The sequence below is a fragment of the Delphinus delphis genome, chromosome 8 (genome assembly GCF_949987515.2).
Source record: "Delphinus delphis chromosome 8, mDelDel1.2, whole genome shotgun sequence".
Lineage (NCBI taxonomy): Eukaryota > Metazoa > Chordata > Mammalia > Artiodactyla > Delphinidae > Delphinus > Delphinus delphis.
Window position 1 is genome coordinate 62,785,798 of NC_082690.1, and position 13,666 is coordinate 62,799,463.

The following is a 13,666-nucleotide window of genomic DNA, read 5'->3' on the forward strand; positions in this document are numbered from 1 at the left end:
AGCCCTATGTATCTCTTCATCTGGCTCTTCATTCATGTTCTTTACTGTCGTTTGTAATAAACCAGTAATCTAGTAAGTAAATTACTTTCCTGAGTTCCGTGAGCCACTGCAGAAAATTAACTGAACCTCAGGAAGGGGTCTGAGGTCCTCGGGTTTATAGCCAGTTGGTCAGACACACAGGTAGCAACTTGGACTTATGACTGGCATCTGATGTGGGGGCAGTCTTGTGGGACTGAGCCTTTAACCTATTGGATCTGATGCTATCTCCAGGTAGATAGTGTCAGAACTGAGTTAAATTTGTGGTACACCAGGTCGTTGTCTGAGGCGAATGGAGTTCATTGCTTCATGGTGTAGGGAAAAAACACATATCATACCTTGTATCATAAGCACATTTAAGAGTGAAAGAGAAAATTATAATGGATAACTAGGTTGAAAAGATTCCTCTTTCTAGTCTCCTGCTACGGTTTCTTTAAGGTCATGATTTCCTGTCTGGTCTCCTGGTTTCTCATACTGCATTCTACTCTATATTGTCTACACTACTTTCAATGTAGTTTTCTTTAAAAACAAAACAAAAACCATATTGAAGTCTCTTTTCCCCCTCCTTCCACCCCTAGTGATTACATTCAGCCTCATCTTTTGTCCCCTAAACACAATGTAAACCTTTGACAACATTACTTTCAAACAGAGTAAAACCCTAAACTTTCAGTTTATCATTTTGTGTGTTTTCTTATGCATATATCGTTCCTTCTAATATTTTTCTTTTCCTTCCTTAGTCTTCATTTCTTTATTTTGTAGATCATCACAGAACCTCTACCAGAAAATAAATATCCTTCTTTAAGAGCAGAGGAAAGGGTGAAAATGAACAGGTTCCTTTATAGCAACAGAGGGAAGAAAGACTATTGTTAGTACTTTTGTCTTTCAGATGTAATTAATTTTTTAATTCAACAGCCCCCTTTACTGTTTGTCATCACCTCAGAATCTCTTTCACCTAGTACAATACCTGCCTTAATATCAGATGTTCAAGAAATATTCTTTGAATGAGAGAGTAAGTGAACGTTACTAGAGCTGGACCAAATTCTTTGTATTCAAAAGGCTGCATAATTTGGTTCAGCTTTCCAATATGTCACTCTCCCCTCTCACTAAACAATGTAATTTCTTCCCAATTCCTTGTATGCTCCAAGTGTTTCACCACTGGTCCTTTGTGCAGTTGCCTACTCTGCTCTTCCACTCTTCATAGATCTGGCTGTGGACCATCCTTTAAATATCTCCTCCGGGAGGTTGAGTGCTCTATTGTAAGTACCACTCTCTCCCCTTTTCCTAACAATGCATCGGTGTTCCTTCCTTTCCTAGCACTAACACAAAGATTTCCTTATTTTATTTCTTTCTGTCTGTCTTCCTCACCACAACCTAAGTTCAATAAGTTCTCTGGTTCACTGTTGTCTCATTAACATAAACCCAAGTGTGGTAGAAGGGGGCTTGTTATGAATGACAAGACATTCCTTTCACCTTTATGGCTCTGGAACTATTTCAGAAACCCATGACAAAAACCAAATATTAAATATTTCCCATTGCTCTCATTGCTTAGGAAATTCCAAGGGTTTTAGGAGCTGTGAGCCAGGAACCATGGACCAAGACAAAAATATATATCTATTATAAATCACAACATCACATCTATTGAACTGTGTATCTAAAAATGCTTAAGGTGGTAAATTCTATGTTAAGTGTATTTTACCACAATTTTAAAAATTAAGAAGAAAAAGAGAGGGTGCCCAAGCTTCAGACTAACTGGGAAGCTCCCTCCTCACTGTCAAGGAGTTTGTGGCATGGTATAGAGTCGTGAGATCACTCTGTGTGTCTGGATGGTTGGATCAGAACTCAGTCCCTGAAGATACAGGGGACAGATTCAGGGGCCCAGTCTACAGGCGCTGGTGCTGCTTCCAGAGAAATTCCCCTGGCCTTCCTAGTAGGAAGGATGGGGATCTCATTCAATTGATTTAGGGATTTCTACCCTGAGGAGATAAGGACCTTCAAGACGATTCCTCGTGTTCTGCAACTCATCCTTGTCAGGGCATAGCCCTTTGCAGAGATTTTTTTTTGTTTTTAATTTTTAGAGTGAGGAGTGTTATTCTTTTTTATTTTTCTTGAAATGTCATCTCTATTCCCTGATGGTAATACATTTTTTCATCTTGGAGCTCCTCTGCCCCCTAAGTCTCCATCTAGGGTACCCTGGCCCAGTTACGCTCTTGGAGGATACTGGTGCCAGTGTAGCCAGTGAAAGACTCCATAGAGAATGCCCCCACCCCCCTACCTGGTTCTAGCTCCTTTGGTGGACCCTTCCTTGTTCACTGGTATTCGTACCTTCATTCATCATTCAAATCTACTACAGTTTGCTGCCAGTAGTTGTACAAGGATTGAAAAATAGTATGAGACATTCTTTTTCATGGGTACGTGGGGAACAGTGGGTAAACACACAAAATACTCATCTATTTAATGCCTTTTTATAATTTCAGATATTATAATTATTACTTTAAAATATTTCAAAAAGAGCAGCCCAGACCACGAGTGTAGAATTTACAAAGACCATGTATGTCAGAACCTCTTCATTGTAGTTGCTCTGTAGTTGGCCAGGCAGAAATTTGGGGACCCCATTTGCAGCTGGCCTCTGAAGTGAGAGCAGTTTTGTTGGAACTGAGGCCTTAAGCTGCACAGTCTGTGCTAACTCTGGGTACATAGTGTCAGAAATGAGTTGAATTACGGGACACCCAGTTGGTGTCAGAGAATTGAGGACTGTTGTTGGGACATGACATACCATCTCTCCCTGATTACCACAATAGATTCCAGGCCAACTACCAATTTGGGAATTCCCACAATCCCCCTCAGGTTCTATAATTCTCTAGTATGACTCACAGAACTAAGGAAAGTGCTATACTTATGATGATAGTTTATTATAAAGGATACAAATGAACAACCAGATGAAGAGCAAGTTGCGAGTGGGGAGGAGTAGATTCACAGAGCTTCCGTTCCCCTTCCGAGTGCGTGATCCTCCCAGCACATCCTGTGTTCACCAACCCAGATGTTCCCTGAACTCTGCTGTTTAGAGTTTTTACATGGGGTTTCATTTCATAGGCAGGATTGATTAAATCATTGGCCATTAGTGATTGAATTCAATCTTCAGCCCCCTTCCCAGAGATCAGGTTCTAACCCTCTAATCTCATGGCTGGTTCCTCTGGTGACCAGGCCCCAACCTGAAGCTCTCTAGGTGCCCCGTTAGGAGTTTCCTCAGGTGTGGTGGAAGGGGTCTCATTATGGACAATAAAAGACACTCCTATCACTCAGGAAATTGCAAGGGTTTTAGACAAAGACCAAATAAATGTTTTTTGTTGTACCATAGGCTACCCCCTGGTCTTTGACAATGGATCCCTTATAGCAAAAAGATCATATCTGTCTGACCTTAACAGATACAGCAACATTTGGAGGAGTCAGTGTAGAATAGAAACAGGAGGCTTTTTGGGCTTCCCTGGTGGCGCAGTGGTTGAGAGTCCGCCTGCCGATGCAGGGGACATGGGTTCATGCCCTGGTCCGGGAAGATCCCACATGCTGCGGAGCGGCTGGACCCGTGAGCCATGGCCGCTGAGCCTGCACGTCCAGAGCCTGCGCTCCGCAATGGGAGAGGCCACAACAGTGAGAGGCCTGGGTACTGCAAAAAAAAAAAAAAATTTAATAAAAAATAAAAAAGAAATAGGAGGCTTCTAACTCAATTTCCAAGTACATTTGACTATCAATATCAGTATTATCATTTTAACATCAATGTAAGTGTAAGACCATATTGCATTATGGTAGATATAACTTGGAAAATGAAAGTCAAAAGAGACTGGCACATTCCCAGAGTTCCATTCAGTCCAGTCCGTCTTCATATTGTATGAAAGATCTCCCAGGATAAGGCCACCCAGGTTTGCAGGCTTCCATTTGATCTTGGCAGGTTCCAAAAGCAGGAGTGGCCTCTGCACTGTGTAGCTCCATTCTTTCAGGCATGTGGTCTCATCGAGCTAAGAGATAATATCATCTCTTGCTTTGAGCCGCTTTCAGAGTGTTAATGTAATTTTGGGTGTCCCTCTTCATGTAACCCATTTATTCATTCCTTTACCCTCCCTCTCTCCATTTATACCCAAACTTTTCCACTTTTGGAAGGGAGCGTGGCACCCGCTATGCTGCTCTAGGTTGCAGACCGCAGTACTCCTGTAGAAAGTACCTCCCATTCATTTAGAGTAGGGTTATGTAGACACAGAACCCATGGCCGTTTTTACCATTAGACAATATAGCTGCATTCACTGTTAATCCCAGTTTTGCCAAAAAGGGTAAAGGGACAATCCACTCCATCAGGTCCTTAGGAATTCTGACATAAAAATTTATAGTTTCTTGCTTGGGTATCATCCCTCCTTCTGGGACTTGTAGTGGCAGCCCTGATTCTGTGACCATTATGTAAGGAAAAGAAAGGTGAGGTGAGGTGGGAAGGAAAGAAAAAGTTATGGTCATCAGTCATCCTCCATGTGGGAAGGACTGCACAGTCATACTAGTGTCCTCTTCCACCCCATATCCATAAGGAAGAAAAGAAAAAGAGGACTCTAGTTAGTGAGGACACTCCCTTAGCTCCGCTCATGTTGAGTGTGAGCACACACTCATGAAGGTAAGAGAGCCCCTCAGGCCTGTATCTACCTGCCTTTTAGACAACTGATGCTTTAATTCCCAATTCCAACTATCTATCAAACTATTACTCTGAGCAGGATATCTCTCTGGCCATCTCTTTACGCTATGGGGTGTAAAGTATGTACCTTGGTCTGAAGAAATGTCACTTGGTGATCCACATTGGTATAATATTTTCTGTACTGTTCTTTTATAGTACTCTGAGCATTTGCATCTGTCTCTGAGTAAGCAAAGTCTACACCAGAGTCAGGATCTATTCTTGTCAAGACCCCTTGGATATCAGCATCTGACTCACTTGCCACTTGCTATGTTCACGGTCTTTCCGCCTCCAAGGTATCTGAAACAGCCCATCTGCAGGCTCTGTCTTTTTTCTTTTTTTCTTTTTCTTTTGGCAAACAAAACAGTTCTTAGTGGCAGTTTATGCTTCAGAGGTGCAGGAGGAGTATGTCTAGACTGAGTCCATCTCTGTATTGCTGTAGTCCCTCAGTGCCACTCATATTATGCACCCAGGTGGCCTCCTCAACCAAGCACACCAGGATATCCATCAGTCAGTTCCAACCACCTTGTGAACCTGCTAGTCACTTCTTCCTACGGGCATCACCATGTCCTACTGTAACGCATCCCTCAAATTCTCATAGTGATTCCTATGGCCATGCCTCATAGGGGCATCCCTTTATTAGGCCAGTTTTCCATTCCCTTAAGGCCAGGCCATTGGACACCACCGATGAGTCAGTAAAAGCTCAAACATAGGGGCTTTTTATCATCGTTCATTTCTTCTGTCATTGCTAGGTAAACAGAATATAATTCAGCTCACTGAACTGACTGGGTTTTTTTTTTTCATTATTACATTGGATTCCTACTCAAAAGGAGGACCAAAAAGTCCTGCTGAACTAATTGGTTTTTACCTTCTTCGAACAATATGGTAAACTTCCCAACAGGATGCGGTCGGTTCACCTTGGAACTGCCATCCATAAATGAAGCAGCTCTTTTTTGGTCAGCTGAAAAGCTGTTTACAGGGCACTATCCATAGAATAGACTCTGGCAGTTCCCTCATGTGTTTCCATAGTCAGTCCTTGGAGAAAAGAGTACACCTGCTTGTGAATCCACTGAGTAACTCTGCATTCCTCTGATAACATATTCCTATACAAACCATTTCCATTTTATTATGGAACTCTACTGGCCACTGCCCTCCCCATGAACATGTTTTTCTGACCTCACCCAAGACGTCACTGATACTTCAGGTTTTAAGATTATTATTTATTTTTTATTTACAAAATTTTTAGTTGTGTTTAAATACACATAACATGAAGTTTACCATCTTAACTATTCTTAAATGTGCAGTTCAGTAGTGTTAAGTATATTCACATTGTTGTGCAACAAATCCCTAGAACTTTTTCATCTGGAAGAACTGAAATTCTATACCAATTAAGCAATAGCTCCTCATTTCTCCCTCCCTCCACCCCTGTCAACCGCTGCTCCACTTTCTGTTTCTATGAACTTGACTATTCTAGGACACCTTTTACAAGTGAAATCACCATACGGTATTTGTCTTTTTTGTGAATGGCTTATTTTAAATAATTAGCATAATGTCCTCCAAGTTCATCCATATTGTAGCAGGTGTCAGCATTTCCTTCCCTTTTAAGTCTGAATAATATTACACTGTACATATATACTACGTTTTGTTTATCCACTAATCTGGCAATGGACACGAGTTGCTTCCACCTCTTGGCTATTGTGAATAATGTGGCTATGAACATGGGTATAAAACATCTGAGACCCTGCTTTCAATTCTTTTTTATACATACCTAGAAGTAGACTGCTGGATCATCTGGTAATTCTGTTTTTAATTTTTTGAAAAACCACCACCCTGTTTCCCATAGTGGCTGCACCATTTTACATTCCTACCAGTAGGTGCACAAGTGTTCCAGTTTCTGCACATCCTCCCCAACATGTTATTTTCTGTTTTTTTCTTTCTTTCTTTTTTTTTTGATAGTAACCATACTAATGGGTGCGAGGTGAGAAGATTATTTTTTTTGTCCTTCAGTCATAGGGACAGTTTCAATTAATGTTCAGTAGCAAGCTAGTAATTGCCCCTCAAATGGACATTCTCTAGTCCAAGTCCCAGGAGTCACTACTGTGGAGTGTTCACAAGCTTTTGCTATAAACCTGTTTATACTCCACATAGGTCTCTGGTACAGAGGACTCACTCGTACCAGCATTCAAGGTTTTATTCTATACTGTGTGGGCTCAGGCAGTCTTTTGTGAAAAGAAATTTTAATTGAAGTATAGTTGATTTACAGTGTTGTGTTAGTTTCAGGTGTACAGCAAAGTAAATCAGATATATATGTATGTCTATATGTGTGTGTGTGTGTGTATATATATATATACACATTCTTTTTCAGATTCTTTTCTATTATAGGTTATTACAAGATATTGATAGTTCCCTGTGCTGCACAGTGGGTCCTTGTTGTTTATTTTATATATAGTAGTGTGTATCTGTTAATCCCAAACTCCTAGTTTATCCCGCCCCCTTTTCCCCTTTGGTAACCATAAGTTTGTTTTCTATGTCTGTGAGTCTATTTCTGTTTTGTAAACAGTTCATTTTATCATTTTTTAAGATTCCACATATAAGTGATGTCATATATTTGTCTTTCTCTGTCTGACTTACTTCACTTAGTATGATAATCCCTGGGTCCATCCATGTTGCTGCAAGTGGCATAATTTCATTCTTTTTATGGCTGAGTAATATTCCTGTGTGTGTGTGTGTGTGTGTGTGTGTGTGTGTGTGTGTGTGTGTGAAGATATGCCACATCCATTCATCTGTCAGTGGACATTTAGACTGCTTCCATGTCTTGGCTATTGTAAAGAGTGCTGCAATGAACATTGGGGTGCACATATCTTTTTTAATTAGAGTTTTCTCTGGATATATGCCCAGGAGTGGGATAGCTGGATCATATGGTAACCTTAGTTTTTTAAGGAACCTCCATACTGTTTTCCATATTGGCTGCACCAATTTACATTCCCACCATCAGTGTAGGAGGGTTCCCTTTTCTCCACACCCTCTCCAGCATTTATTATTTGTAGAATTTTGAAGATGGCTATTCTTCTGGTTTGAGGTGGTACCTCATTGTAGTTTTGATTTACATTTCTCTAATAATTAGGGATGTTGAGCATCTTTTCATGTGCCTGTTGGCCATTGTATGTCTGCTTTGGAGAAATGTCTATTTAGGTCTTCTGTCCATTTTTTGATTTGGTTGTTTATTTTTTTTATATTAAGCTGTATGAGCTGTTTTTATATTTTGGAAATTAATTCCTTGTTGGTCGCATCGTTTGTGTTCAGGCAATCTTACTTGTTCCCATTTAGCATGTCCTATTAATGCTGCTTAAGGAGCAATTTCTGTCTTGTGTTTTACAACAGTAGGTAGGGGAAACATTCCTCAGTCAGATACAATATCCATCCACATAATACACTCAGGTAAAAGAGACAAAGAGACCCTATCATTTCACGTAAAGCCTGTTTAAACATTCCAATTCTCATCCAAACCTCCACTTAAATTCTATCAACCCTTACATTTCTATATTCTCTCAATCTAGTTGCAGCTCCGGGTACAGATCACCAATGGGTTTTGATACTTGACAAGGGACATGAGGCTCCCTTGTCAAGGAGTCCCAGACCCTTGGGACTGTTGACCATTTTACCCACTCATAAGACTTTGTGTCCCCAGCAGGTGTCCAGCTAAGGGACATAGGTAGTTGGTATGAAGGTGATTGTAGTGCAGAAGTAGTTAAGTGAATGGATTCTGGATGTATTGTGGGATCTGGGACTGATTATATGGGGAGAGGGCATTGTGGTAACTGGAGGAAAAAGGAATCATTCCCCAACAAGCTCCTATGTCCATCAACAGAAAAATGGAAAAAAAAATATTTTGGTATAGTCATACAACGACTAAAAAAATCAAAGAAAAAGTGCAATTACTGGTGTGTACAATACATGGATGAATCTCAAAAATATACTGAGTGCCAGACACAGAAGAGTTCATTCTATATGATTCCATTTATATAAAGTCAAAGAACAAGCAAAACAAAATTATGCTTATGTAAGTCAGAAAAGTGGTTACCTCTGAGCGGAAGGTATTATTTTGAAAGGGGCATGAGGGAACAATTGGGGGTGATGGAAATGTTATAGATCTTGATGTGGGTCATCCATGTTTACATGGATGTACACATATGTAAAAATTAAGCAGTAAATTTAAGATTTTATACATAAACTTGTAAATTTTGTGTTTATAAGTTAGCCCTCAATAAAAACATTAAAGGTAATCATTCAAGGAATAGATATAGAAAACATAACTTCTTCCATATTGTTAGAGGAAAAAGAAAGGAATAGTCAAATCATGTGATACCAGAGATGGCAGGAAAGATGGAAAAAAGAGGCAAGAAAGGCATGGTTAACAGACGGCACACAATAAGCTGGCAGAAAAAATTCTGAAAAATATTGAGCTACATAAGTGTCAGACAAAACAAATTAAGGTAAAAAAATATTATAAATAATGAGGATCATTACATAATAAAATCATTCACCAGAAATACATAGCAATTCTCAATCTTCATGCATTTAACAATATAATCTTAAGTTACATGAGGCAAAAATGGACATAAAAATAAAGAGAAATTAATAAATCCACAATTATGGGAGTTTAAAACAGTTCTCAACAACCCTATCAAATAAAAAATAAGTTAGGATGAGGAAGACTTGAACATCACTATATAAGGAAAGAATTCTACCCCAATATTTAGAGAATATACTTTCTTCTCAAGCATACGTGGACTATTAGACACACAACAAGCACACATATACTTCAGGTCGTAAAGCAAGTTTCAGCAAATACCAACGTATGGATATCATATAGAGCATGTTAGAAAACCAAAAATATCCATATGTTTGAAATTTTTAAAACATACTTCTTTATAATTCATGAGTCAAGAAATGATGAAAATGAGAAAATGTTAGGAAGTGAACAACAGTGAAAATAACCATGTATCACAGCTCAGGGCATGCTGTTAACTAGTACATGGAGAGTAAAATTTAAACTTAGATATAACAATCAGAAGAAATGTTTTTTGAAACTCTTAATGCACTAAGTGTCTTACCTAAAAATCTAGAATGAAAATAATACAAATTGTAAATCCAAAGAATTATGGAAAGGAAAAAAGACAGTAGCAGCAAATAAAATCAAAACAGAGGATCAGCAAAGAAAAAGTGTAGTTCTTTGAAAAGATAAAATCTTCTGGCAAGACTGGTCACAAAAAAAGAAAGCAAAACCGGACAGGCTATTGATAAAATAAATTTTCAAATTAAACAAAGATGGATAACTTTTAGAAAAAAGTATATCTTACAAAGACCAAGTCAAGAAGAAATTTTTAAAAATCTGAATAGACTGAAAACTAAAAGAAATTTGGGCAAAAATCTCCCCAGCTAGGTATGGGGAAGAAAATTATTGGCTAATACCCTTTATGCCCAGAAATGTAAAATTTCTAAGTATGAGCAAACAAAATTCGTTAACATATTTAAAAATGAATACATCCCAACAGGTAAGTTTACCTTAGAAATATAATAATGATTTTAATAATAAAAATTTGTTACTGCAATTCCTCACATGAACTGATGGGATGCATTTATACTTTAACTTCCATTTATGCATGCTAAAAAACTCTCAAAGCCTTAAAAGAGTACCCATTAAAATCAGAAACATCATAAAAATGCCTCCTTGCAGTACCCTTTTCAAGATTATATGGCTATTGCAATAAAAACATGTAACACATAATATATATATATATACACACTCCCACACAAAGTAAATATTAAAAAAAAAGTGGCTTTAGACATTACTATCTTGGGTGAAGATAGTTCACCAATTTACTTTTCATACTTATTTCCATTCAGAGAATATCGTGAGGAACAAATCTGAACTGTGTAATTCGTTAGAATGAACCCAAAATGTTTTGTTTTCCTGAGGTGCGCCTTTCTTTCGCGATGAAGCGGTAAAGTCTTTAGTGTCCTATGCTTGCTTAGGTGCTACTTTGGCGAGTGTCCTAGTGCTGTCACATTTGCCTTTATTTTGTCCCTCAGGTGACTTTCCGTTCAATATTTATCTTAAAGGGCAGTTTCAATACTACATAACTGAGTCCTTTGAAGGTTGAAAAATGCAAGAAAACGGTGCAGGAGGGAAAGATGGCACATCCAAAGAATGACTCCCTCTTCTTCCTGTACCACCGAAGAACCCTCCACTTATCATTTTCTCTCTTTCCCCTTGGCAACGCAAAACATCTTATTCTTAACACATTTTACGTAGAAACTGCATTTTAAAACTTTAAAATTATTATTCCATTTTTTTCAACTACTTTTTCTGTTTGAATATGGTTTTAGGTAACGTGGATTGGAACGCATTAAAATTCCTCTCATTAAGAGCAATGGGAAAAACTTTTTTTCAGGAGTGACTGAAAAAATTCAGGCCAAAGGTAAACGAGTGTGAAAAAAGTCACAAAACCGCCAACTTGCCTCGTTGCCGGCGGGACGGCCCTCCCCGCACCACCAACCAATCACAACCAGCAAGAGCCAGCCAGGCGGCGGGAACTAGACCCGAGAGGCACAAACCGGAGCATTCCGCCTGCGCAGCCGACTTGTGGTTCCGGGGTTTCCGCGACGACGCGCCGCCCAACCGGTAGGAGCCGCCTTCGGCCAGCGGGGCTCGGAAGCCAAGACCCGTGCCTCGACTTCGCCGCCCACGCCACTGGCCACCCGACCCGCAGACATGGTGGAAGTGGACCGCCCGGGGAAGCTCTTCATTGGCGGGCTCAACCTCGAAACCGACGAGAAAATCCTCGAGGCCACGTTTGGCAAGTATGGCTGCCTCACCGAGGTGCTCCTGATGAAAGATCGAGAAACCAGCAAGTCCAGGGGCTTCGCGTTCGTCACCTTCGAAAGCCCGGCAGATGCCAAGGCCGCCGCCAGAGATATGAACGGCAAGACCCTGGATGGTAAGGCCATAAAGGTGGCCCAGGCCACCAAGCCGGCGTTCGAGAGCAGCCGGCGGGGCCCGCCGCCGTCCCATAGCCGCACGAGGGGCCTGCTCGGGGACCGCGGCAGCGGCCCACGGCGCCCCCAGTCCCGGGGCGGGCCGGCGGACGACGGCGGCTACGCGGGCGACTTCTACCTGCGGTCCTCCCGGGCCCCGCTGCCTGTGAAGCGCGGGCCGCCGCCGCCGCGCAGGGCCGGCCCGCCCCCGAAGAGGGCCGCGCCGTCGGGCCCGGCCCGCAGCGGAAATGGTGGAATACACGGGCGGCCCCCGGCCACGCGGGGCCGAGACGGCTATGCCGGCCCGCTGCGCCGGGAGCCGCCGCCCCCGCGCCGGGACCCCTACCTGGGCCCCCGGGAGGAGGGCTACTCGCCCCGTGACAGCTACTCGTCGAGCCGCGACTACTCGAGCGCCCGCGACCCCCGGGGTTTTGCTCCCTCGCCCAGAGAGTACACCTACCGCGACTACGGCCACTCCAGCGCCCGGGACGACTGTCCATCGAGAGGCTACGGTGAGCGAGACGGCTACGGGGGGCGCGACCGCGACTACCTGTATCACCCGAGCGGAGGCTCCTACCGAGACCCCTTCGAGAGCTACGGGGACCCGCGCAGCGCCGCCCCTTCACGGGGGCCCCCGCCATCTTACGGCGGCGGCCGCTACGACGAGTACCGCGGCTGCCCGCCCGATGCTTACGGTGGCGGCCGGAGCGAGCGCTATTGGAGGGGCCGCGACCGGGCAGGCAGAGCTGATCGCGGGAGGCTGCGGTCCATGGAGAGGGGGTGCCCGCCCCCGCGCGAGTCCTACAGCGGGTCCGGCCGCAGGGCCCCACTAGGCGGAGGCCGCCTGGGAAGCTGTGCGGAGAGAGGGGGAGACCGGAGCAGATACTAAGCACCAAGAGACTTGGGACCGAAATCTGCATTCAAAGAAGCTGCCGAAAAGTAGAGACTGTTCTATGGTAACTACTTAAGGACTAGCGCAAAGAAGAGTTGTTTTTACAAAGAAGCTGCCGAAAAGTAGAGACTGTTCTATGGTAACTACTTAAGGACTAGCGCAAAGAAGAGTTGTTTTTATGTTTTAAGAATTCCCTGTTAACTTTCTCTCCATAATTTTTTTTTTTTGTACTCTTGAGAGGAAAAAGTTAAAACTTGTTTTGATTGCGTTTTGGAATTGTTAACGTTTCTTTCAACAAGTTCATTTAAAAGTATACGACTTGAACCTGCGTACTAGTTTTCTTATATTTCCAAGTAGAAATTCTCCTAAAGGCTTCCTTCCTTCTAAATTCACCTGATAAATGAGGCCTAAAGTTCTAAGATCTTTTACAAAGATCTTTCTGCACACCTAAAATGGAAAATTCGGTCATTCTGTCCATTCAAACCAACTAGATTTTTGGGAGAGGGGGAGGGATTGGTGTGTTTTACTCCTAAGATTTCTAAGTGTCTTTCAAAGTGAATCTCAGTGTTAACCGTATTAAAAACCAAACAGTCGACAGCAACAACAAAAACCACTTAGATCAGTTGTATATGTAACGAAAGAAAGTTCTATTCACTCAGTAAGTCTAAAAAAACAAATGGAGAATGCTGGCCACATTTTGCCTGTTTTCTTATTCTTTGGAAATCTGCAGAATCTCCTATTCCCTTACTCCCCAAAATACCATTCTTGTGTTGAACTAGGATGGAATACTATATTAAAAATTTGGCCAACCAGCCACAAAACTGCAAAATGCCCCTCATAAAATCAATTAATACCATTCCCTTTCACCACCAACAAATTTTAAAAAGCAAGTAGAAAATATACCAAGGGTGGATTTGGGTATCCAGATAGCTTCGATTCCTAACTGCAAGCTACTTGCCCTTGGCTCTAGAGAATTGGAGAATTGGGATTCTTCCCCT

General features: G+C 41.9%; 2 protein-coding genes across 2 annotated transcripts in view; both read left to right on the top strand.

Moving 5' to 3' along the window:
- NLRP14 (NLR family pyrin domain containing 14) overlaps window positions 1-11,427 on the top strand; it is a 44,291-nt gene extending 32,864 nt beyond the window's left edge. The window contains 1 exon segment of the mRNA XM_060019675.1: window positions 11,214-11,427. Coding sequence (XP_059875658.1) covers window positions 11,214-11,427 — 214 coding nt within the window.
- Window positions 11,428-11,513: 86 nt separating this feature from the next.
- Window positions 11,514-12,889, top strand: RBMXL2 (RBMX like 2). The gene has a single exon (XM_060017301.1). The coding sequence runs from the start codon at window positions 11,514-11,516 to the stop codon at window positions 12,663-12,665; it is 1,152 nt and encodes a 383-aa protein (XP_059873284.1). The 3' UTR covers window positions 12,666-12,889.
- Window positions 12,890-13,666: the final 777 nt, after the last annotated feature.